The sequence below is a fragment of the Archocentrus centrarchus genome, chromosome 13 (genome assembly GCF_007364275.1).
Source record: "Archocentrus centrarchus isolate MPI-CPG fArcCen1 chromosome 13, fArcCen1, whole genome shotgun sequence".
Taxonomy (NCBI): Eukaryota; Metazoa; Chordata; class Actinopteri; order Cichliformes; family Cichlidae; genus Archocentrus; species Archocentrus centrarchus.
In genome coordinates this window covers 16,758,405-16,782,091 of record NC_044358.1, presented here as the reverse complement: position 1 = coordinate 16,782,091, position 23,687 = coordinate 16,758,405, and the positions used below count along the sequence as shown (strand labels likewise).

General features: G+C 41.2%; 2 protein-coding genes across 3 annotated transcripts in view; one reads left to right on the top strand and one right to left on the bottom strand.

The window, feature by feature from the left end:
* nbeab (neurobeachin b) overlaps positions 1-23,687 on the top strand; it is a 216,828-nt gene that overhangs the window by 147,265 nt on the left and 45,876 nt on the right. The window contains exon 42 of the mRNA XM_030744567.1: positions 3,933-4,069. Within this exon, the coding sequence (XP_030600427.1) occupies positions 3,933-4,069 (137 nt within the window). The remainder of the gene's footprint in view (positions 1-3,932; positions 4,070-23,687) is intronic.
* On the bottom strand, positions 4,718-7,076 carry mab21l1 (mab-21-like 1). Of its 2 annotated transcripts, XM_030744605.1 has the most exons (2): positions 5,832-7,076; positions 4,718-5,801 (listed from the first exon to the last, which is right to left on the bottom strand). In XM_030744605.1, exons 1-2 carry the CDS (start codon positions 6,674-6,676, stop codon positions 5,597-5,599), a joined length of 1,050 nt encoding a protein of 349 aa, XP_030600465.1. In that variant the 5' UTR covers positions 6,677-7,076; the 3' UTR covers positions 4,718-5,596. The 2 variants fall into 2 exon arrangements, with proteins under 2 accessions (XP_030600465.1, XP_030600463.1); XM_030744603.1 differs by having other exon boundaries at positions 4,718-7,076.

Here is a 23,687-nt window from a genome sequence, read left to right as displayed (position 1 = left end):
TTCAGTCAATAGTGCAGTAAACTGTAAGGGTGATGGTTTGCCCAGAAAGCCTGTCATTCAGCCAGCACCATTCTCTGTGTCTGAAGAAAATGATGCAGCCTTTCAACCTTAGCAAGGCTTTAAAAGTTTTACACATTACTTGAGCTTTGAGTGCAGATCAGGAATGATGCACTGCATTCTTGATTATAAAGCCAACCTCTTCACTTAACACCTCATGTAAACAATTGGTGATTGGCGTGAGCAGAGGTTTTTAATTGTGTGATGCCTAAGGCCTTTTTTTTTTTTTATATAATTAGAATATGAAGTCATACTGAACCTTGGCAGTCATTCAAAATTCAGAAAACCATTTTCTTTTGTGTGGTGAACAAGAATAAAAAGCAGTAAAAATATGAAAGTAGCTGCAGCTTCTCTGCAGGTGGTGAGAGCCCATCACTCAGCTGCTGTTGTCATTGGATGCTGTTTTCATTTTGATTATTGGATACTTTAGAATATGTAAATAAACACACACTGCATCAGTGCTGTGTATACAGAACAATTTTAGCTCTTGTGTGGTGTTATTTTCCCCCCGATATAGAATTCACTATAGCTGGATTGTCATTAAAACCAACACAACTGAACAGGAAAATCAGAAGATGTTAGCGAGTTCTGCTAGTTTAACTGGAGTGTCGCTGGTTTGATTGCACAATGCTATTTCCAAAGTAATAGTAACATTAACAGTAACAGATACAAATGCATTAATCTCATTTATTCATTCCAGGAACAAACTGTGATTTAAGAAATGTAGAGAAAAAAGAAGTCTAAAAATCTATTGCCAGACACTTAAATAAACATCTGTTTCACAGCCATGCATTACAGCGTTATTGTGGCTCAGTATGTGGATCTCAGTCTGAACTAGGGCACTGCTGAGCAGTGAAATCCCCTCTAAGATCCCACAGATGAATCTCAGAGGAGGACACTAACCCCTCCTTTTTGTCCCAGGGCCAGCAGGCAGCCAAACACTCATGTCTGTCAGATGAACCCTGCACTGGTTTGCCTAAAATGCAAGGCGAGAGCTAACATACAAAACGAGTGTATTATCTTCAGAGAACTAATAATGACCTTGTATGAAATAAAAATGCAGAGGTTGAATATTTGTGATGTATTTATGAAGTGTGAGCTGAAATTAGGAACCAGATTCAGAAGGTTGATGCTGACTTTGATAAGTAAGTGCTGGTTTAACAATGTGTATTTATGATGAATGAAAGTTGAGTGCAATTTTTTTTTACCAGTAGGGGGGCTTTCTTGCACTGTAACATTTGGGTAATGTTTTTACCAGGATGCACTGTCTGTGTTTGTCCTGCATCTAATCTCAGGCATGAACAGCCTTAATGAGAGATCTGGGACTAGATCCTTGTCAACAACCGCGCTCCTCCTGCCAGCCGCTGGGTCAGTGCCTGCCGCTGCTGCCAAAGGGGCGGCGCCTACACTCATGGGCTCCGGCGGTTGTGGTTACTGAACCTATGATTAGTTCGGCTCCCCCACAAACAGTGGAAATGCTGTCTATGCCTGGGCTGGCATTAAATGAGCCTTTCTGCATGCACGTATCGTTACCAAAATCGGGCAAAATAGAAATGTGTGTGAGAACAAAGAATAGAAAAGCCTGAGCCTCATGTCAAAGAGGAGACTGTAAATATGACTGCTCAGCTGGCATCCCAGAACCATGTTAATATACCCCAAAGTGTGGTTTAGAGGCCGCAACCATTTTGTTTTGCCCTAATTTAGGCTTTCTGTATCCATTTTAAGTCCCCATTCAGAGTGCTGATCCCTTAAAATGTAACATCTTCATAAAGGAAGAGCAACATAACATTTATGAATGTAAACCTCAAAGGATGGGAGAGGGAGAGAAAAGGTTATTCTGCTTTTTGTTATTCCCAAAAGTGTTTCCTGTAAGTCCTTTCTTAGCTTAAGTGTGTGTGTGTGTGTGTGTGTGTGTGTGTGTGTGTGTGTGTGTGTGTGTGTGTGTGTGTGTGTGTGTGTGTGTGTGTGTGTGTGTGTGTGTGTGTGTGTAAATGATACTGCTCTGGTATGCACATAACCCATGTCCATTTCTGTTTCTCTCATAAGATAAAATATAAAAGCACTAATCAAATACTGCAGTCGAAGGGATGAATTGTGGGTAATGATATACTGATCTTCTCAGCAGTTCTCCCAAACTCTCTCCACAATGAAATGAGACTTTTCATCACTTCATTAAACTGGCCTGTCATTTAAGAAATATTTGCATTTTTCATTAAAAGAGAGACCCATCACCCGGGTAATTTAAGCTTTATCCTATATATAACACTCATCCTGTGTAGCTTGCCCTTAATTTCATTATTCTCATGTAAACATTTTAATGCCATATAGCCTAATTATGGAAAGATCCCTGAGGGGATTACTGCCTAATCCTCTTCCTGCCTATGAGCAATGGATGCTGTGGCTTAATGCTCGAAGCTATAGAGTATTTCTCTGTGTGCCCAAACCCTTCAGTCCTAGAAGTGTTACTTTTAGTGAGAGGTGGATTGCTTTGTAATTTAGAGACTGGAGTGAACATAAGGGCAGTCTACTTTTAGAATCAATTTTATTAAAAATATTATTATAATGTAAAATATTTTTTTTACATACTTTCACTGCTATTGGGTCTCCTCCTCCTCCTTTTTTCTTCTCTCTCTCTCCTTTTTAAACAAATACACCAAACCTTATCAAACGTGCAGAAAAACAGGCTTGAGGTTACCGGTTACTTATATGAAGCTTGTAAGCAACGTGTAGCGTCTGGGCTGATAGCATCAGCAGATAGGATCGCCGTTAATGGACCCGAGCAACGATGAGAAAAAAAAAAAAAAAGATCGGGGAGGGCGGTTTAACTGTGCAGCCTGCAAGAGCGATGAAGGGGCGCTCTGGGAGTTGAGACCGAAATCCAGTTGTATTCCTGTAACACTATCGGCCATAATTGGCCGAGGAGCGCAGATTAAGATTGATGAGACATTAAAGTGGCTCTTTGGAGTTTAAGGGATCGATAAATATCCTGATTTCGAGAGGTTTCGTTTGAGAGCAGACAAATCACTGTAACGGTACTCCACAGCGACACTGATCTGAGAACATGGAGGATGAGGCAGAGGAGGAGAGGGAGGGAGGAGACTGAAATAAAGATGTGATCACTATCAGCTGACCAGGGCCACAAGCCCACCTTAACACTGTCGACGACTATTTGAAGTAGAAAACGAGTTTTATTATTATTATAGTATTTATGTAATTTTGATTATTTTCCTTTATTTCTATTTTTATTATTATTATGTCTTTTTTAATTTTCCAAATTCGCCTCTTGGCTTGTCCGCTTTAAAGCAGTCTTGAAAAACAATTTTGTAAATTTATATTCTAATTGCATGGGTAATAGGAGCGTTTTTTTTTTTTTAAATGTGCCTTAATGGAAACCTTTTTCCCGATTAGATTATAAAAATATTTTTGTTACTCCTTATCAGTGTATCTGAATACTGAAATTTATTGTAATTATTTTTAATTACCCCCCATTTAACCCCGTTAAATGCTTTGTTTTTCGCTGGCACGCGTGCGCACTACCAAAAACCGGCCTACAAAAAGCCTGCCATCGACGCGCTTTGTATACATTGGCGTGATAAATAAAACAATGAAAAAGAAAAAAGAACATATTATTTTGTAATACTTTTTAAATATATATATATTAAAATGCATTCGTATTTATATCCGCTGTTTGCGTTGGCACATAGTCTGTGATTTGAGGCGAACAGGCCGCGGCTTGGTGGTACCCTCTGCGATCGCATTGAGCAGTTTAGCAGAATTAAACGTAGCCTGGCTTTATTTAAAATAATAATAATAATAAAAAAATCTTTTTGCACGTTACTTATTCCGCATGTGGCCGTCCCCTCTGCACTCTGCAGGCCCAGTGGTCCTGAGCAGCCCGGCCCAGCTTGTTGCCCCTGTCCTGGTGGCTCGGGGGACTCTGTCCATCACCACCACTGAAATCTACTTTGAGGTGGACGAGGATGACCCTGCCTTCAAAAGGGTCGACTCAAAGGTAAGTAACCTGCAAGCAAGTGTACAGCTCAAGTTTAAAGCGGGCAGTTGGTTTCAGGCTGGCTGCTCGGTATTTTTTTTTTTTTTCTTTTTTCATTGCAATCGTCTTCAATAACCGTCCGACAGGTGTATTTATGTTTTATTTCAGGGCACATCTGGAGATATAAAATTAAAACGCATGGGTTTACACGTTTTCTTAAAAGTCCACTGCTCCGCATATGCGCTGTATTTAATTTCTTAAAAAAATTTTATTGTTCAGATTTTTGTTATTAGGTCACATTTTTGGACCTATTGGCGCGTGCTCGATAAAGCGTAATGACAGGTAATCACCAGGTTGCCAAGGGACCTGGTTATCTAAGTGATGTTATAATTGCGGGAGTTTACTGTAGGGGATTTTTTTAAATGTTCAAACTAATCGGCAGGATTGCGGATCTCTTTAAATAGTTGAATATGAAAATGACTATTTTTTTCTGCCCCCCCCCCTTCAGTGCACTTGCAGGGATATTACATTTGGAAAGTTTCAAATGTAATATCCCTGCAAGAGCATGAGACCCCCCCTCAAATTAAAAGTCCAACAAATAATTACTTCATCGCATTAGGCCTACTTCACTAAATACACACTTAATAAAACCATAATGGGACACAAATATAAAACAGCTAGTTTTATTAGCTCTTTAAATTAGATCAAAGACAGAAATAAAAAAAAAACAGATCACAGATGTTATAATCCAGTGTATTTCAAGTGCATTTTTTCCAATTAAACTGTAATATATATTTATACTATATATATGTTATCATTTTCTTTTCTTTTTTAAATCATGTAGGCCTAAGCACGGTAGAGGAAAAACAATTCAAATGTTTTTACTTTAAATAATAATTCAAGTAAATCGATGGAATGTTTTCAATGTAAAAAAATGCCTAGGCCTACCATCAAAATGTAAACTTTTAAATATTAGAAAATGTCCATTGAAACAGGTGAATCAGACTACCACTGATGCAAGTATAAATTAAAAACGTTTCTACCAGATAAAGAAAAAAAAATCAGAAGTAGATTTAAACAGGTGGCTCCTATTTACGTGTCACAGAACAACATTCACAATTTCAGACCACTCGAATCACAATCTATGAATGTATTTACAGTATAAAATGTACAGATGTATTTTTGTTTTGTTTTGTTTTCCAAAAGTCGTCACGCGCTTTATTTTAAAGCGTTTGAGGAAATGCGGGATTGAGGCAACCGTGTGACACGGAGAGGAAGAAACCACTTCTGAGGTGGCCTACTTACATTTAAGTACTGACACCTCCAAAAGGTGCACGGGGAGAGTGACAAGTTAAACTGTTATTTAAAAAAAAAAAAAAAAAAAATTTCTTGGATCAGGCTAGGCCAAAACATAACAACAGAGGACAGTCACATTTCACAAGACTTGCAAATTGTTTGGCAATATTTTCTGTCCGTTTATGAGCTCATTAGGCCTCTTCAACACATTTTTAAGACGAGGTGAACTAATATATATATTTGTTTTTTACCTCAGAGTTTCTCCAAGCTTTTGGGGTTGGTCAGTATTTCTCTCGCCAGTCGCCAAGTCTGTTTGGCTGCATTCTCTAGAGCAGAGTGAGGTTTTCCTTGAAACAGGTCTAAATTGGGCAGGAAATAATGAGGGCACCTTCTGCACTGCAGACACGAAATAAGTTGCAATAGTATCCCGTTCAGGCGATCGCCGAGGCAGTTCTCATCCCAGTCCGACTCCCTGGGATGCTTCTCACACTCGTAGGAAACCAACGTTTTCATGTGGTAGTTGTTCAGAGGTTGTCCGGGCAGTTCGAGGTGACGGTCTCGCAAAGCTTTGAGGACAGACAAGCATTTCTTCCTGCATCCACCCAGAAGGAGTCGGTTCTCGGCCTCGGCGAACTGCAAAACCCAGGCGTCGCTCTCTGCTGAGCTCTGCTTGCCGTTCAGGGAGTAACACTCTTTGGATAAAAGATTGAAACCTTCCGCTTTGACTTCTGCCACCCTGTTAGGTCCCGGCCAGGGGATGTGGGGCAGGGGCCAGTGCGCAGCGCTCCGTGGCCAGATGCCAGTGCACTTGAAAGCCGGCGTGATTTGTACCACATATCTGTCTCTAATGCGCAGCTTCACTTCACTCGTGTCAGCGACCATTTTGACAACATCTCTGTAGCTGCATTTGTCTACTGCCTGCGCCACCAGTGTCTGAAATCTCGACCGGATCTTGCGCGCAGAGAGGTAACCGGAGGCTGTGATGAATTCAACCCACAGAGACATGCTTCTCTTACGGCCGTCGCTGAGCTTGAGGACGGCGCAGCCCGGAATGGACCCGTCGTCCACAAAGTTGAATACTCCCATCTGATTCAGATAGAGTACAACCTCGAATTCGGTCGGCGAGATGACCTCCAGTCCCTCGAAACGATTATCCATCTCGCTGAGAGAACTGATGAAGCGGGGCTCCTGCACCTCCACCTCCTTCAGGACATCCGAAACCACCTTGCACACCTCTCGGATGGTCTTGGCGATGGCTGCTTTTCGAGACTGACATTTCTCGTTGTAGTATTTGTTGAGGTGATATACCAACTTTGCCTGGGCGGCTATCATATTAGGGCAGAGATCCGGGTTATACACCGGAGTCTCGCAATAAGCCGAGGGATCCAACGCGGCTGTTTGTACGGGAGCCAATTTTAGAGAAGAAAGAAAGCTATCTAAAAAGAAAAAAAGTGTATTTATAAAACAACAAAGCTGTGCTCAGAGCACACGCGTAAAAATCATATCACAACATTCACAGCTGGTGTGCCGTAAACTGCAATGAAGTGCTCAAAGCAGATCCTCGAAATGATCGGGGTGGCGTGATTAAAAGTCCATTTCAGTCCTGTGCAGCAGAAATGCCTTTTTCGTTTTTGTCTGATCACTGTGCCAGTTAAGGGTCCGCGTAATTGCGCAGAGTGGAGTGTGTCCTCTTGACGCAGACGCCCGGTGTTACTGTGTTTTACAACGGGAACACACGCACGCACACACTTTATTATAAGGGAGGAGTTGAAACCAAGATGTCCAATCGCTGTCCGATGCGTCACCGCAGTTTATCGAAAACAAATTCATCCCCGGGTGTTATATACAAGTAAAAAGTACAGGTACTAGTAGTATGTCGAGGAGCGGAAGTACACCTACGCATTTGGAGAGAAGAAGAAGAAGAAAAAAACAGAATTTCCACAGCGCAACGTGTCTTTTTTTTTTTTCCTGGACGTTATCTTCGGTTTTTTTTTTTAGTGCGCTCTGTTGAATCATATTTGAAACAGTAGGTGGGTTTAGAATTGTTTGGTATTCATGTATTCGTCTAATAAATAGGTCAGTTTTCAGTATTATTTGAATCTCTTTTTCTGCAGCGCACAGATCGATTTTTTTTTTTTTTTGGCATATAGGTCATAGCAGATAAATCACATTATAAAGGAGAAATTTAGTCAGCAATATATTGAATATATATATGTGTATATATATTTGTACTTTACTTTAAGTCATATTAATAAAATAATCGTGTTTTTGTTTTTTAATTGGATCTTTCAGGGTTCGGTTAATAAACTGCGTTGAGCTACCACATTTATTTTTAAAATGTTTTCACGCTGTTTATTTATAGTTTGGGCATTTTATTTAATTTAATAATTATCATAAGTTTGAATAAGTTAATATCTCAGCTATCAAAATTCAGCTTGTATGATAATGAGGTTTTTTTGTAATATGCATTTGTATTTTGTTCTGTCAGCAACAATGTATCATCAGTGATTTTGTTTTAGTGTTTTAATGGCTGTATTTTGCAAGAAAACCACAAAAGCTGTAATGCTAACAAATATTAGCTTCCTACAGTTTTCTGAAATAAAAAATGTTTTATCATATTTGCCGCACATTTCTGACAAATTCTGATTGCAGTTTCAGTGAAAGAAGAATGTATAAAAGTAAATATTTATTTTGCTCTTTGTATTATTAATTTTCTCTGAAAGTGCTTCTAATAACGGAGATGATTAGAATATAGAATATAATTATTCCAATAAAGAAAATATACACTGGCATACTGCATTCTTATTGTATTTTATTCAATAAGATGGCAATACCAGCAAGAAAAAAATAGTTTCAGTATCTTGAAAATTAAAATTAAAAAGTAAGTAAAAACAAAATAATTCTGACAGTTGAAATGGACGGATATGTTCATTTTATATATGGTGCCATGATCCTCAATAAAGTGAGCTTACATCTGCACTAAACCCTCTCTGGCTCTCATCGTTGCGCTGGCACTCATCTCACAATACAGTGCGTGCTTTGAAGAAAACTTCAAAAAGATAATGCTGCATGGATCAGATAAGCAACAAAAAGTCATTTACACTCATAGTCTGAAGTGCACACAACCAGACGTTATGAGGGCAAACCGCCGCTCGTCAGCTCCAGCTCTAACCACATGGATGCGGCTGGGCAGGAGGAGGCGTGTGTGCGGGAGGGACCTTGATGGATAGGTGACTCCCATTATCATCACAGCCTGTCATGAACACACACTGCCAGTAGCTGCTTGGTAAACCCTGATGATAATTTCACATTGTTACTAGGCAGAAATTACAGATACGGGTAGTATTTCTTTTTATTTATTTTTTTTAAATCCAGTTGTGGGAAAATAGTATAACAGTAAATAATAACAGTAATGATAATGGTTTTATTCTAGTTTTCATCACGTTTAGCTGTGATTAGATTTTACAGCTTAAATGTTTTTTTCTTATTGACACATGCAGAGGACATTTTGGAAGGTTTTCATGTGGTGAGAGGAAGCTAAAAGTCTTCCCCTCTCAGGCTTTGATAGTCTTTTCTCTCACTCTCTCCCACTGTCTGTGGCTCAGCAGGTACTTGTTTTTTATTGAAACCAGACTAGGCTCACTTTCCAGGCTATCTTACTCCAAGTCAGATACCTCTGAATCCAGTTGCACCTCTCGAGTTTGTACTCCAGTGTTTGGCTGTCCCTATGCGTGATAGAAGCAGGGATTTTCATTGAGATTATCACCTCTTAATCTAAAGCATGTGGTTGCACGGATCTCACAGTAACTCAACCTGCTCTGAAGTCCCATGACTCCAGCAGTTGTCAGGTCTAGACTAAGACAATCCAGTCTCCTTACCCATATCTTTACCATTGCAACATTGCAGTCTTTGTTGCTTCATTCACCACCCCACTAGGCTATTGAAGGCCCTGCAGTGTGATATATGGGATTTTGATTCCAGCACGGGCCTATTTCTGACCCAGCAAAATGCATGCACGATTGTGTAAATCAATACAATGACTTCTACTTCCCCCTAATTTTGCACGAGCATGTGACCCTGTTTTGAAGGCCTCTTTGTGTTCAAAGAGCATTCCTCTACACTTATTCATTTTTTTCTCCATTTTTCCTTATCCTTTCTTCTAGCAAGCCCCATCATTGTATTAACATGGACGGGCATAAGTTCAGTGGTACTTGGCTGATGGCATAATTGGCCTTTGATGAGATAAGCAGCACTTTGAGTGACTTGAAGTTAAGTTCTACCAAGTGACACCAGAGTCGTGAAGCATATGATATTTAATGTTTTCTCCTCAGTACTTTACGCTGCTATAAATATGTTTAATTAAAACAGATGCAGATGCATTAAAAGCATTGATAGTATTTATTACATACAATTAAAAACAAAGTGCATTGAAAATTGTGTTTTGAAAACTAGATTTCCATCCAGCCATCTATTTTCTTACATTTACTGTATGGAGATTGTGGTTTTAAAATATTATATATGCGTGTTTCAATTCAATTTTCTGTATTACCTCATAATAAGATCCACAAACTGACAAAAAGACTTTTGTGGCCAGCAGTCCTTTTACTGACTCTGTAATTATGGATGCTGTTTTATTAAAAATCTAGTTGCACAACTGACACATGCTATTTCATTAGGTTCCTGGATTTTTTTTTTTTTTTTTGTCTTGAAAAGGACCCTCTCAAGCTAGCTCCCGAGTTAATGTAGAGATTAGTCAGAGTGGTTTTAGAAGGATGACATCTGTTTGTACAGATCAGATTAAAGGCAGTGACACTTTGGATTTCAAACTGTGAGAAATAATATGCTCATGGGATGGTCACTCACTTTGACACACTTTCTGTAATTTTGTTTGTCACAAAATGAAATTGTCATTGGGATTTTTAATAATGGAACATTATTATTCCACGCAATATGGTGTCTCTGTAGGAGGCCAGTTAATTTTTGGGCCTGGAGCCTCGCTTTGGATCCCCTTTGGATTGTGTCCATTCATTTGTTTTGTTCTCCGCTGTGTATTAGCAGCCTCATTTGGATAAGTCAGGAAGCTGGACCACATGGCCAGAGGGCACCAGAGACCCTCTAGCGGTAACCTCAACAGACACGGCTCACAGTGAGCTGCAGCACACAGAAATAACCAAATGCATTGGTTTGATGGGACATTCTGAAAAAAGAGAGGGAAAGAAAAGTGTAAATTATAAAACTTAATTGATTGTCTCAGCTTCATTTGGCCCTTCACCCCTCCCCTCTGCAATATGGTACGCTTGTCAGGCTTGGTGATAAATTACATGCATGTATTTGCATGAATTTAGCATATATACAATTCAAGTTTGTTTGCCAAAGTAAAAATCCAGAGAAATGCCTGGTTTGTGATATGAAAAGGGACGTGCAGTCTTACGTAATGCTCAGCGCACCTTCTCCTGCATGTTTTATGCAGCTGGCCGAATGCAGTGACAGTGCTGCTGCGCTGCCACTCGCTTTCATCGGCGTGCAGTTTGCAGTTGGTATTTTGTTGTTAAACATTTTGTGTGTTAGAAACTGGAGCACCTGGTTTTTATTACTTTATTCTACATTTGTTCTTATTGTTGATTTCTAGAAACTGGATTTGTTTAGGTCTTCTGCTAGCATGCGCTTATTTTCATTTTTGTTTTAGCTGGTTTGTTTTTGTTTTATTGTTGATTCCCACCTTGTTCCTGCTTAAAGGAAGCCGTTCAGCAACGACACTGTGATTAATCTTAATGTCCGCAAGATGTCTCAAAGTGGGCGCTGTAATCATCTGCCCACTGACCCCATGATGCTCATATACAGGCCTCTCTACAGCCCTCGTGCCTGATAAGTAATTTCAAATCTCAGATTGAATGAACACAACTCTCGCCCACATGTCATGTGATCTAGGAGTAGGCGTACACTGAAGCACAAAACAAAGGAAATGGAAGAATTGAGGGCATATTGTAGGTTTGGGGGTGTTGGTAATCAAACGCTGTTGGTGAGGCCTGTGATGAAATTAGGTGATGTTGCCTAAATAAGGGATGAAGGGTTCATAATTGCCAGTCTTAGAGATCTGAGGTGCCGGGTGCCAACTGTCAGAGCAAGGCTAATGATGACAAATGTCTCTCTATGCAGATTGCTGCAGCAGCACCAGCATGCAGCTGAGAAAGAACAAGAAAAGAAAAATGCAGAAGGACTAACAAGAGAAAGCTTGTGTGCTCATACTTAATGACCTACATGGAAATAAACCTCCATAACTGATGGGCTGCCTTTGAAAGTGCTATAGCTTGAAGACGTTTAAAGTTACCCCTGCAGTACCTTGTGTGTGGCTGTTATTAATAGGTATTAGTCCCTGTGACTATGAAGAATCATTAATATCTATCTGGCGCAGTCAACAACACATAGACTGAAGTTACATTCGCTTACAAGCTTGTCAAGATGATTTGACAATAAAAATCTGTCATGTTGGAAAATTTAGCCCTATATTTAGCCAGATAATCCATCAGGAGAAGACATGAAAGCAAGGATCAGCATTGTCTTTGTTTAGCTTTTCCTCATTAGCGTTTCCTTAGCTGATGCTTTGGTGGTTGTTGTGCTGTGCAGCAAAGAGTAATAAAGTGACTTGTTGTTCTGTGGTTCATTTACAGTAGAGCGGGCTGTTTCTGGATCACGCAGCCAAACTGTTGTTGGTGCACGTAGTTATATTTATTTGTTTTTTGTCTTAAAAGTCGGCTTAATTTTAACCACTTCTGTCGCAGAGAGCCATAAATCTGATTTCACTTACTGTGACGTAAGGCTCATGCTAATAAAAGAGCAAACCCAGAGTGCTGCATGGCCAGATTTCTCCAATTTGTTGCATGAATGGCTTTTGAAAGGGGTCCGTCTTTGTACAAAGGGAGTCTCGTCTTTGTTTGGTTTCGCCCCATCTGTGTCATCTGGTGGTCTGTGCAAGAGGGTGGTGTCTCGGGGTGCTCCCCAGCGGCGTTGCCAGTTGTTTTATGGACTCGTTGGAGTGGTGCAGGGAGTTCATAAGTTGGCTGGGCCATTGTGCGCTGAGCCCAGCTGACACGTGTGAATTGACTCCAGCATATTGACAGATCATTTCCATTAATGAATCGAGGAGTCTGCCTTGTTTCACTCTGTGATTTATGCCCTTGCTTCATCATCCTCAGAGCTCTGGGTTAAATAACAACCCCCCCCCCGAAAGATTCAAACATTAATTGTTGGATGAAGTGAGTTTGCGTTGTTCAGTAGTTTATATATATATATATATATATATATACATATACATCTGAAATCACAAGTTTATCTCATTACAGTGTGTATAGCACTGTGGTATCCTCTATTGTTAGAATCATCTCAGGGTTTTATATTTGGTATTTACACATAATATAGAACTGTGTCAGTTAATATGTGAATCAGTTTACTGTAAGACTTTCAAATGCATAAATCAAAATAACTGATATGTGCGGTCAGTTATTAGCAAGCATCAGTAAACAGTGAAGTTTCCGTTTATCAGAGAGCTGGGGGTTTTCTCTCAGGGTGGCTGCTCTTTTTTTTTTTTTCCTTGATTTGATATTGAAATGCTTTTGTTTGGAGCTGCTGGTGTTTCATGAGCTCTGCCCTGATCCTCCATGGCGACCATCCAGCTTGTTCAAAGCAACAGCCATGCACTGCTGATAGCGCTGGCCTCAGCCTGGCCTGTCACCCCCACCGCTGCTGCCACATGGAAGGCACATTTGCTCGCCACCATTTTATGCTGCTGTCACCCTCCCTTCAAGAGCAAGGGGAAAGAGGGGAGGTGAAAAGGAGAAGGAGGGAAAGAGGGAGGCTCACCCTGAGCGGATGCTAGACAAAGATGGCAGCAGAGACATTTTGTCTACTTTCATTAGTTCTGGTGGTGGTGAGCTCTGCTGAATATTAGCCTGTTACTGGCGAAGCCGCGCATTGTGGAGCCCAGACGGAGAGCATGTCACAATCAAATCTACCCCACCTCATTTCCATCTTCCTCACCCAAAAAGCGGGACATATGGGGCAGGATGCCAATTGCTTATTTTATACGGTAATTAACATCCCTTAAACCGTGTTATGTGGTAGGTGTGACAAAGTTTATCTCACCAGTTTACATATATATTCCCAATAAGGTGCAATATTTTAAGACCCTGGCTGACTACAAAGGCTTATGTGCTACATGTCATTAAGAAATAAAGAATATTAGCATTACTCGCCTTCACTCATGTTTAATAGTTTTGTTGCAGCACTGTCACATTCAGCTAAACTCAGAAGCATCCCAAATCTGTGCTGTCATTTCTTTGAGTATCTGCTATCTGCTATCTGTCAGCTTAAATTGGGACCCTACCTAAACCCATGCACACTTGGATCTGTGTTGTGTGTGTGTGTGTCTGTTTTTTGGGGTTTTTTTTTGAAGGGGTCAGTGTGTTTATGCATGTGAGTGAAGGACATTTGTGATATTTCTGGACTTTCCTGTAATAAACTTGATTGTTTTCTGCTGTTTGTGATCACTATGACTTTTTTAATTGCTAGCAAGCAAAAATATTTTTTCTGAGTTCTGCCAAAACACACGTTTCATCTGGTTTCCTGCTTTCTACCCTGCGTCTGATTCTTTTGTTTACTTCAGTAACAAAATTCACAGAGAGAGTCCCAGATTGGTGCCCTGGAGTGCATTCGAAGATGTATCTGAATGTTGCTTTGTCCTGCTGGTCTTTCATCTGCTGGACTCATTATAGTAGTCATCTCACTGGGCTCTATTAGAGAAGCTCAGGAGATGGGGTCGCCATGAAAAAGTCATGATGGACGAAGAAGTGCTGATGTGCAGGTTCCTGCCTCCAGGCTTTCACCTGCTTAGAAACAGCCCCAAGGCAAAAAAAAAAAAAAAAAAAAGACTGGCCTCTCAGACCAGCCAATCAAAGATTGAAGACCTAAAGTCAGGACTTTTTTTTTTTAAGGTAACTTACAGTTAACTGAGTCTAGAATTTATGTTGAAACAAAACTTAAAAGTTAACTAATTAGCAGTTTAATTTTCTGCGTGTCTTTCTGATGATTTGGGGGGGGAGTCAAAAAGGTGGGTGAAAGTACCAAAAAGAAGGATAAAGTTATGCCGTTCTACCTCGTTAAATTTCAAACGATTTTATTAGAGTGTCAATTCTGTGGTCTTGGCAGAGCTCGGGAGGTGTCTGAGCAGGGAGTGCAGCGGCAGGGAGTGAGCATGTCGGCTGTTGACACCATCTAACGAACGGGGGGGATTAGGAGTTTACAGAGGCAGTAATATGATAGGTCAAAAAGAGGAGGCACTCCTCCACAGCACTTGGCTCTGTAATGAATGATTGACTGGAAAAGGAGAAGCTGCCACTCGCTGGCTGAGTGCTCATCTTGACGCCTGCCGCACCGCTCCACGGCTCCCCTTGATCACGTTTCGCTGCTCCTTTCTCATCTAAGGATCCAGTCTGCAGGGAAAAGCTGCTTTTCCCTCTTATTTTTCTCTCTAATTTACACATTTAAGACATTTTTGTTTGCTTATTTGCAATTCCTTTTTTTGTCAGTGAGCCTCCCTCTATCAGTCCTACTCCCAGCCCTAAAACAAGCCCCCCACCACCCAAGACACACACACACGCACACAAGCACACACAACCTTCCCTTTCTCTTGTGTTTGCCTCGAGGCAATGAACTAATTTCAGGTTCCATAATTGCAGTGTGTTGTACACCTGTCTGCTATTAATTCTCCCCTGTCTCTTATTCTTTTTCTTAATGAGATATTATTGTAATTATTGTCATTACGCAGTTTTTCATAATGAACTTGATTGATGTTGTTCTTATGGAACTATTTATTCTCTATAATTAGTGTAAATGTGGAGGGAACTTCTGTAGGCGCTGATAGCCTGGCACGGCAGGTACGAGCAAACCTGGTCCCTCCTTCACTCATCAGCTGATTCCAGAGTTCCCGCTTAGTGCACAGTTTGTCTTGGATATGAAGATGAGAGTGGAGCAGCCTGGTCACCAGTGAATAGGGCCCTGCTTGTAGCCATTTTAAAACCATTACAACAGTGAAGGGCTTTACAATGGGCAGCGCTGAGCTTTGTTTCAGCCTGTCACTTGCACCCTGTGAAAATCAAATAGTGCTCTGTCTTAAATGAAAAGGTGAAAAAGGTTTTGCCTATACTCCCATTTAAAAAAAAAAAAAAAAAAATCTGGTGTTTTTGAAAAGAAGAGAAAAAAAAAAGGTTTTCGGTGACATGAGTTTGAATGTTATTGTTGAAGGGGCAAACTACTGGAAGGAATGTTAAAGAAAATCTCAGCTGAATGGACAATGTTGAATTTTTTTTTCTTAGTGGCTCTCAATCCAATTAGGACTTTAATAAGGGTCATACATAGGGACTTCACGCTGCAGGTTGGTTTCTTTGAGGGTGCTTTTGGGGAGTAGGTTGGGGCTGAAGTTCCTGAAGGTCCTGACTGAAGGTTGGTCTCTTTAATGTGTAGCCAGGGCTCTTGGGCCCTGGTGAGTCATTCAAACTGTTTTGGGAGCACGGATGATATTTTCCATAATTGTGAAGGCTAGATTGTCGGATAATCTGACACTGTGGTTACAGTGGTTTCTCAGGTGGTACCAATTACCTGATCTCTCACACATGCCTGCCCCTGCCTCTCACACTGGTGTTGATTCATTTACTTTGAAGTGTTTCAAGAGGATTTATTTCTTTGTTATATAGTAGCCTGTTTATAATAGGTGAATGTTTTCACCGATTAAACATCTTTGAGTCAAACCTAAGCAGCTCTTTAACTAGTTGTTACTGTGCATATTACTTAGTTTCAGGTTTAATTACATACCTGGAAAGCTGCAACCCTTCTCTAAAACTGTGAAGATGCAGAAAAGCTGTATGGGTCTTTAAAGGGGTCTCAGTTGATCTTTAATCCCTCCCTATGAGAGAGAAAGTGGGCAGGAGGGCCCTACAAGTGGACTTGTCCAGCCTTTGTGGGTTTGTTCACATGCTGGTGTGCTTTGAGTGTCTGACAGCCGTTTAACTCCACACGACCTGTTCCTCAAGTGCCATCGTTTGGTTGCTCTTGAATCCTTTTAGGAGCCATAATTACAATTCATGCACTCCCTGCACTTCTTTGAAGAAGCATTCAGAGAGCGAAGAAGGGTGCAGAAAGCCTGAAAGAAAGCCAGCAGTAGTAACTCTCCACCGGTGTGAAAACACTCTGAAACTATCAGCAAAATGCTCACGCTGCTATACGAAGCTACTGCATGAATTTGTATAATTTGCAGATTTGTAAAATAACAAATAACTGCGTTAAACCAGGGCAAATGGTGTGAACATGCGTGTAAAATTAAAGATGTTTTTTGTCTGCTAAGAAATGATAAGAAGAAGCAAATCTAAAATATACATTTCACAGGACACATTTCATCATTTACCATTCTTTCAAGTATGCAAACAACTTGTGAATTGTGGTACAAGTGAAGTGAAGCACATTCAATGACTTTCAAAGGGAAAGAGAAGAAAGGGTGAGCTTAATGCCTAATAGGTGCTTTAGTAATTTCTGAGTTTTCATAGCTTAATCCGTTCTGAAAAGCTCAGGAGAAGAAAGGCTGCAAATGGCCCTCAGCATTAATTTGATGTGACTTCTGTACAATAAGGGCTGTGGATCCCAGAAGCCCATTTTCAAGCTTACCTTCTTTCATCATCCTCAGCCTTTGGAACTTTTACCTAAATGTTTCATGAAACTAAGGCTGTAAGCCTCTTTGGTATTCTGTCTTTATAACGCATGGTTTAAGACTATTATTACACCGTGTTCAAGGCAGAGGAACACATACAAACACTGAAGCTGCCCCTCTATTGTGTGAAATTCAAATTGATTTGGTACAATTGGGAGAGCACTTGTATTAAAACACACACATCCTATGGCTCATTTCCCTTCTTTCTTTTTGGATTTTCACAAATGCAAATGAGCTGGTTTCCCCTCGTTCTTTTCACAGTTTAGTATTCTTTCAGGTTTTCTGAGTATTATTTCCAGATCAGCTGATGTGTCTTTTATGTCCTACAGATTGCAAAACACAATTTCCCCAGGAAGGCCTTTGTGCAACTAAACCTCACAGTGCCTCACTGCTCACATTTCATCCTGATATTTTTTCTATGTAAAAGCCAAAATTACAAAATTCAAAGTTACTTTTGTTGCTGTTGCTGTCAGCATGCGGACTCTCATCTTAGTAACTCTACCCCCTTCTGCCTCTGTAAAAACCAATTTCATGAACTATGGTACCTCTCTGAGACTCATAAAAAAAAGACTTCCCTCTTATTTTTATTTTTATTTATTTATTTATTTATTTTTCATGCAGACAGTCGAAGCAGGAAGAGAAAGATTCGGTTTGTTATCAAAGAATCTTGTGATGATGTGCCCCAGGAAAGTGCAGTCTGCATCTCACGGTTTCTGTGCTGTGGATGCTTTGTTACCGTCTCTCCCATTATAAGAATAACATCAGTTAAATTGATATGTGTTCAAAGCTTATTAAAAAAATCTGCTTTTATTCTTGAGATTCTTTTGTTTACACCGAATTGAGGAAAGCTAGCAAGGGACACACTGGGTGGGTCAGTGACCCTGGAGAAAACAGCTTGCATTAATATGGTCTAATCCAGTGTAATTAGTCAAATTACAGCACGCCAAGCAGCTTGTCAGAGGCTGTCGGCTTTGGCAGGCGCGGGAGATGGCGTGGAGTCCCGCTGGACAGCAGAGAGACCTCAAAGCTGCCCTGCTGCACTTACTTTTACTAATTTTACCCCATTTTCCTTTTCGCCCTATCATTTTTTTTTTCTTTTCTTAACAAAAAATGGAAAGAGCTCTTCAGTCATGCTACAGTGTTTTCACCTTTTCCTGTGTTGTCTCCCACACCCCCAGGCCGCTAGCTTGGCTTACTGCCTGCCTGCTAAGGTGGATCAAAATGATAGGAGGCTTCACAGCACAGGCTACAGAAAGTCAGAGTAATTATATCAGCACCGCACTCCTCCTACGTGATTTTTTTGAGAGAGTCAGATGCACGCTAACTAGTGCTGCTAAGAACCATAGACACGGTTAAGACACTTCCTCGTGTTGAAGGATTAGCATTGGTAAAAAGATTTAAACTATATAATTACATGAGGATAAAGTACAAATTATCTAGTGCACTCAACAGCCAGATTATCATCCTCTGCAAGCCCCGTTCAGCCCCAAGGGGTGAGCCTGGATGACAAAGGCCCTCATTAGCATAAATTTACAAGCCCTCTCATTCAGAGAAGCCGATAAGAACCTGTTCCACCTTTGCTTTGGCCCTGAATGGCTTGTTGTGCTTTTGGCAATGACAGATAAGTCAGGGTAATTCCACTTTATGCCTGAAAAAAATGATGCTCCAGATTCTGGCTGCATCCCGAAGGTGTCACCCACGATAATCCTCAAACAGCGTCCAGCAGAAAGGGGGCTGTGTGTTTTCCAGATGATATACTGCGAATGACAGAAAGAATTATATGAAGGAGGACGAATCTGTAACATATTATTAAGCAATTCCCTGTGAATAACGGGGATAAAAGGATAATGGATGAGGGTGTCATTATTACCTTGGTGCCAAGGGAAGCGCCAAAGCAAAGGTAGAGAGACAAGATTAATTGAGGACGAGTGAGGCGCTCATTGCTCATCAGGCCCTCTCGTCTAACCACTTGCTCTTTCTGTCCCTCTTCTCCTCTGTCTCTGTGCCTCTCCATCCTTGTCTTATTCTTTTCTTTACTCTGTCTTGCTCTGAGCCCCCATTCCTCCCACACTCAACCAAAAAAAAAAAAAAAAAGGGAAAGAAAAGTGGAATTTAAAGCGATCAGCTTGGCAGTCTCAGTGGCAGCCAGATGAAGCTGGTACCCAGGCCAGGAAGATTTCAGTCATCTTAAGGCTGACAAGTCCCTGAAAACGTCCCATTAGGAAAAGCTTGCTGAAAAGACCCAACACCAAATGACTGCATCCCTTCTCTCAAGCTCCTTAGTGAAAGCACCCCAAAGCTTTTTATCTGGATGATGTGCTGACTAAGTATGTTTATGTATGTTTGTGGTTGTGGCTATGGGTGGCTCAACACTTGACCATGTTTGTGTGACACATCGTCACCCTTATAAAATAGTGGCCCAAGTCATTTTTTAACAAAAGTTTTTTTGTTTGTTTTTTTTTGCCTAAATCATCAAATTTTCAGTGTTTGGTTCAGTTTTCTGTCTTTTCTAAAAAAAAAAAGCTAAAAATAACCGACTTAGGCCATTTTTTTTTAAGAGGGTGACGTTATGAAGGTTTAAATGTTGCATCCTATCATTTGTTGTTTATAACATACAATCATGTTTTCTCTTATGGGCAGACGACATAATTGCTGTATATTTCATAGAAAATTCTTAAGCGCATTTACTTCCAGCAGCATGGTGGTGGGGTGGTTAGCACTGCTGCCTCACAGCAAGGAGTTCCTGGGTTGGAATCCACCAACTGGCCGGGGTCTTTCTGGGTGGAGTCTGCATGTTCTCCCCGTGTTTGCGTGGGTTTTCTCCAGGTACTCAGGCTTCCTCCCACAGTCCAAAGACATGCAGTTAGTTGGGGTTAGGTTAATTGGTGGCTCTAAATTGCCCATAGGTGTCAGTGTGAGTGTGAATGGTTGTCTGTGTCTCTGTTAGCCCTGCAACAGACTGGTGACCTGTCCAGGGTGTACCCTGCCTCTCACCCTATGACAGTTGGGATAGCTTCCAGCCCCCCTCGCGACCCTGAAAAGGATAAGAGGATGGATGGATACTTACTGTGTGTACTTTATAGTGTTACGTAGAAGTGGAAAAATTGTAAACATGCTGTCACAATCAGGCGCATACATCCAACTATATCTAAACTCTAAAAAAGATTTCTGTATGTGAATGTGTTGGTAATTAAAACAGGACTCATAAACATATTTATCACTACTTAGATGGATTTGTTTCTTCTAACCTCAGAACCTTCTGCAGACATCACGAGGTTTGAAGCCAGACTTTGTATCACTGCTGCAGGGAACCACAGGTCTAAGTTACTGTTTGGGTTTTCTTACCCATTGCATTTCTCGGGGCTTTATGTTTCCACATAGGCCGAGGCTTTACTCTTTAAGACACGATTGCATACTACGCAAACGGCTCCTCCCACCTGTCCTGCCATGGCAGCGTTGAAGACAGCGCTGCAGGGTCTGCTAATGTGCGTGAAATACTATCTCTGACACGAATGTTATTGACAAACTTGGCTGGACATTTTGGGCAGTGAACTGCCAGCATATTTAATGCATATTCATCTCCTTTATCCCACTGGTCTTGCCAGAGCACCAGAGCTGTGTCATCTTGCCACACTCCAGCTACCACCCAAATGTATAGTGACACTGATTATGCAAATCTGTATCTTGTTTTCTCCCAATACCTGCATTAGGAGCCTGCTACTTTATTGAAGTTGAGATACGGGTCTGTCGGGGAGGAACCACGTGGAGTGCTGATTTTTTTTTTATTTATTTATTTTTTTTAATAATCTGAGGGAATCTTTTACATTTTTGTATTTCTACACTTCATAACAGTTGTCACATTAAGGAGGGATCAGATGAGGAAAAAAAAAACAGGCTTTGATGCTTCGGCATACATTATGAATCTTTGCGGGATGTAAAAGGGATTAAAGTTTAAATAAAAATGTGGAGTTTTGCTTTGGCTTTGCAAACTTAAACATGCCAGCATTAGTTTAATCTCACAGTTTATGCACTCCTAAGTGTATATAAAGAATAAACTGTAAAAGTTGAGGCCAATTTCTGTGCGTATGGTTTTAATTTCATTTGGAAAAAAAATCAAATCCTTTCTACATATGTAAGCCCATTTTGCATATTTGTAGGAACTATGTTCTGCTGATCATATAGTAACTGTGCATGATGATGCATTTATTTCTTTATATTTTTCATTTAGGTTTAGGTTAACAGACCTTTTATTTTTTTTTTTACCAAGTCCGCCATGTTGTCTTTGGCTGGCAGTGATCTTCCACTTAACTCAGAGTTGTTCTCTGCTCTCCCTGTTATAGGCTTCATGCTTTCTCTGTGCCTCCTCTGGCTGCTCAACCTCTTCACAGATTTGGCCCATATTGCCTGGGGTCAGCCATTGAATACAGTATATGCAGTGTGTGCTGATCCTCCAAATTGCCATGTGTGAAATCCATCCCACTTGCTCCTGGGGGAGTAGTCATATCACTCAGAATGAAACTGCCTCTCGTATCCTCCCCTTATTCTTCCACTTCACTGTTCTCTATGGCCGCCTGGGACCATGCAGTTGTGAGGCTTTATAGTGGAAGCCTATTAGACAAATCTGAGAAGAATGCAGCAGAGGTGCTATGATACCAGGTTGTCAGTATGCACCACAGTCTCATATAAATATATCAGTCATGCTGGCTTGGAGGTCTCACTGAATTATAATATTTTCCTATTTTAGTGTAAATGCAGTGGAGGGGGAGTGGATTTTTTTGTACGGGAGAAAATTGCATCAGGTTTTAAAGAAAATGCTTCGTTAGATTTATTAATAACATCTGTCATTGTGTCTCAGTCAATATGGGGGTAAAGCTGTTCGGAAGTCAAATATGATTAGAATCCATTTCCGTGCATGAAGTGGCTTATAAACACGATGTGCTGTGTGTGAGCATCTGCACGCTATTATATATGAGTTTCAGCCTAAACACTGGTGTCACCTGTGCCTCGCTTCATCTCGTCTGCCAAAGTGTTTTCTTTTTTCTCTGATGTCCTGCGTGCAGAATACAGCCCGCCCTCCGTCACGTCAGGGAGAGTAGAGAAAAGGACTAATGTAAAAAGTTGTTAAATTGCATTATGGCGATTATACAGGAGAGGGATATCTCCCTGCAGCTGGCAAAGCAGCGCATGCGCCCGTGGCTCCTAATGAGCCTGCATGGAGGGACCTGTGTGGAAACAAAAGGCTGTGCTTGTCGGCCACAGCAGACCCCTTCACCCACCCTCTCACCGCTCCCCCAGCCCTGAGCGTGACAGACCAAGAGCAGAGCGCCGGTCCCTTCCTGGTGGCGTGATTAGATTGGGGCCGAAGTCTCCAGCTGGCAGGCCTGTCTGTGACTGGAGGCAGCCGTCCCCAGCGCTTGTCACTGGCTGACACCTCTGACAGGCAGGGGACAGCTTCAGCAGACAGGTTCATTAAATGGCATTTTTTACAGCTGGGCCTCCAAAAATGAGGGCTGGGCTTTGTCAAATCCCCAAGTCTACAGGGGCCCCTGCGTGTTGGTTTAGACCAAAGCTTTGTTGTTATGACAAATTTTTTGATCTGGGCCGTTTGAAATCGGCTCTTTTTTCTCCTCTTTAGCCTCTCTTTTGTTGACAGCTGGCCCTTTGCCCTGTACTTTGTCATGGCAGTAAAATGTTTGTGTTAGCTGGTTAACCAAAAACAGCCCCTGCTAAAACATTTTATTGAGAATCAATTTTGAGATACAATATTACTGCTGTTTATATGTTTCAGTACTTAAGAGCCTGTGCTACGGTGTATGTTTGACATACCTTTGTTTTATTGCTTCCATGGCTGCTATAGTTACAGTGTTTTTACAGTACATGATATAAAAATGGAGAATTCAGGAGCTACTGGTAAATTAAAACAATAAATATGTAAAATGAATAAAGATAGTACTGAAACTGGCAAACTATTCAGAGTCTCTAGACATCAGAATACCTTAATATGTATTCACATAACACCTCAGTAGTTGATGGAGTAAGCTGTTGTAGTCTCCCTGTGATGTTTATCTCTATGACTTGCCTTTTAGCATTGCACTCAGACGACTACTTCCAGAACATCTGGCTGCAGAGTGGGAGGGGGCATAAAAGATACCCTGCTTCCCAGTGAGCTGCTGCTGGCCTCCAGTTCCTAGCCGTCCTTCCATCGCACCTTCCTTCCTTTTCGATCCTCCTCCAGTCAGCACGCTGCCTCCTCAGGGCCGTGCTGTCTCTATGACAACTGTTTGAGTTGGGGGGTTGCAGAGGTGTCAAGCAGGGGCATTACTGGTAGGAGAACACCAGAGATGCTGGGCTGCACATCCAGCATCTCCACCTAATCCAATTTTAATTGAGCTCAAGAGATTTTGGATGTGGCACGGAGGTCGGGCATGAGCTATTCCAGGGAGAAATTAAGGGAGCTCGGCTTGTGCTGCACTCTTCCAGCCTGTCACTATTTTAAATGAGCATTACCATCAGACCTAACCCAGCTCACTCCTATTCCCTCCATCCCTACCCCCCACTACCACACACACACACTGTAGGGCCTCACCCCCT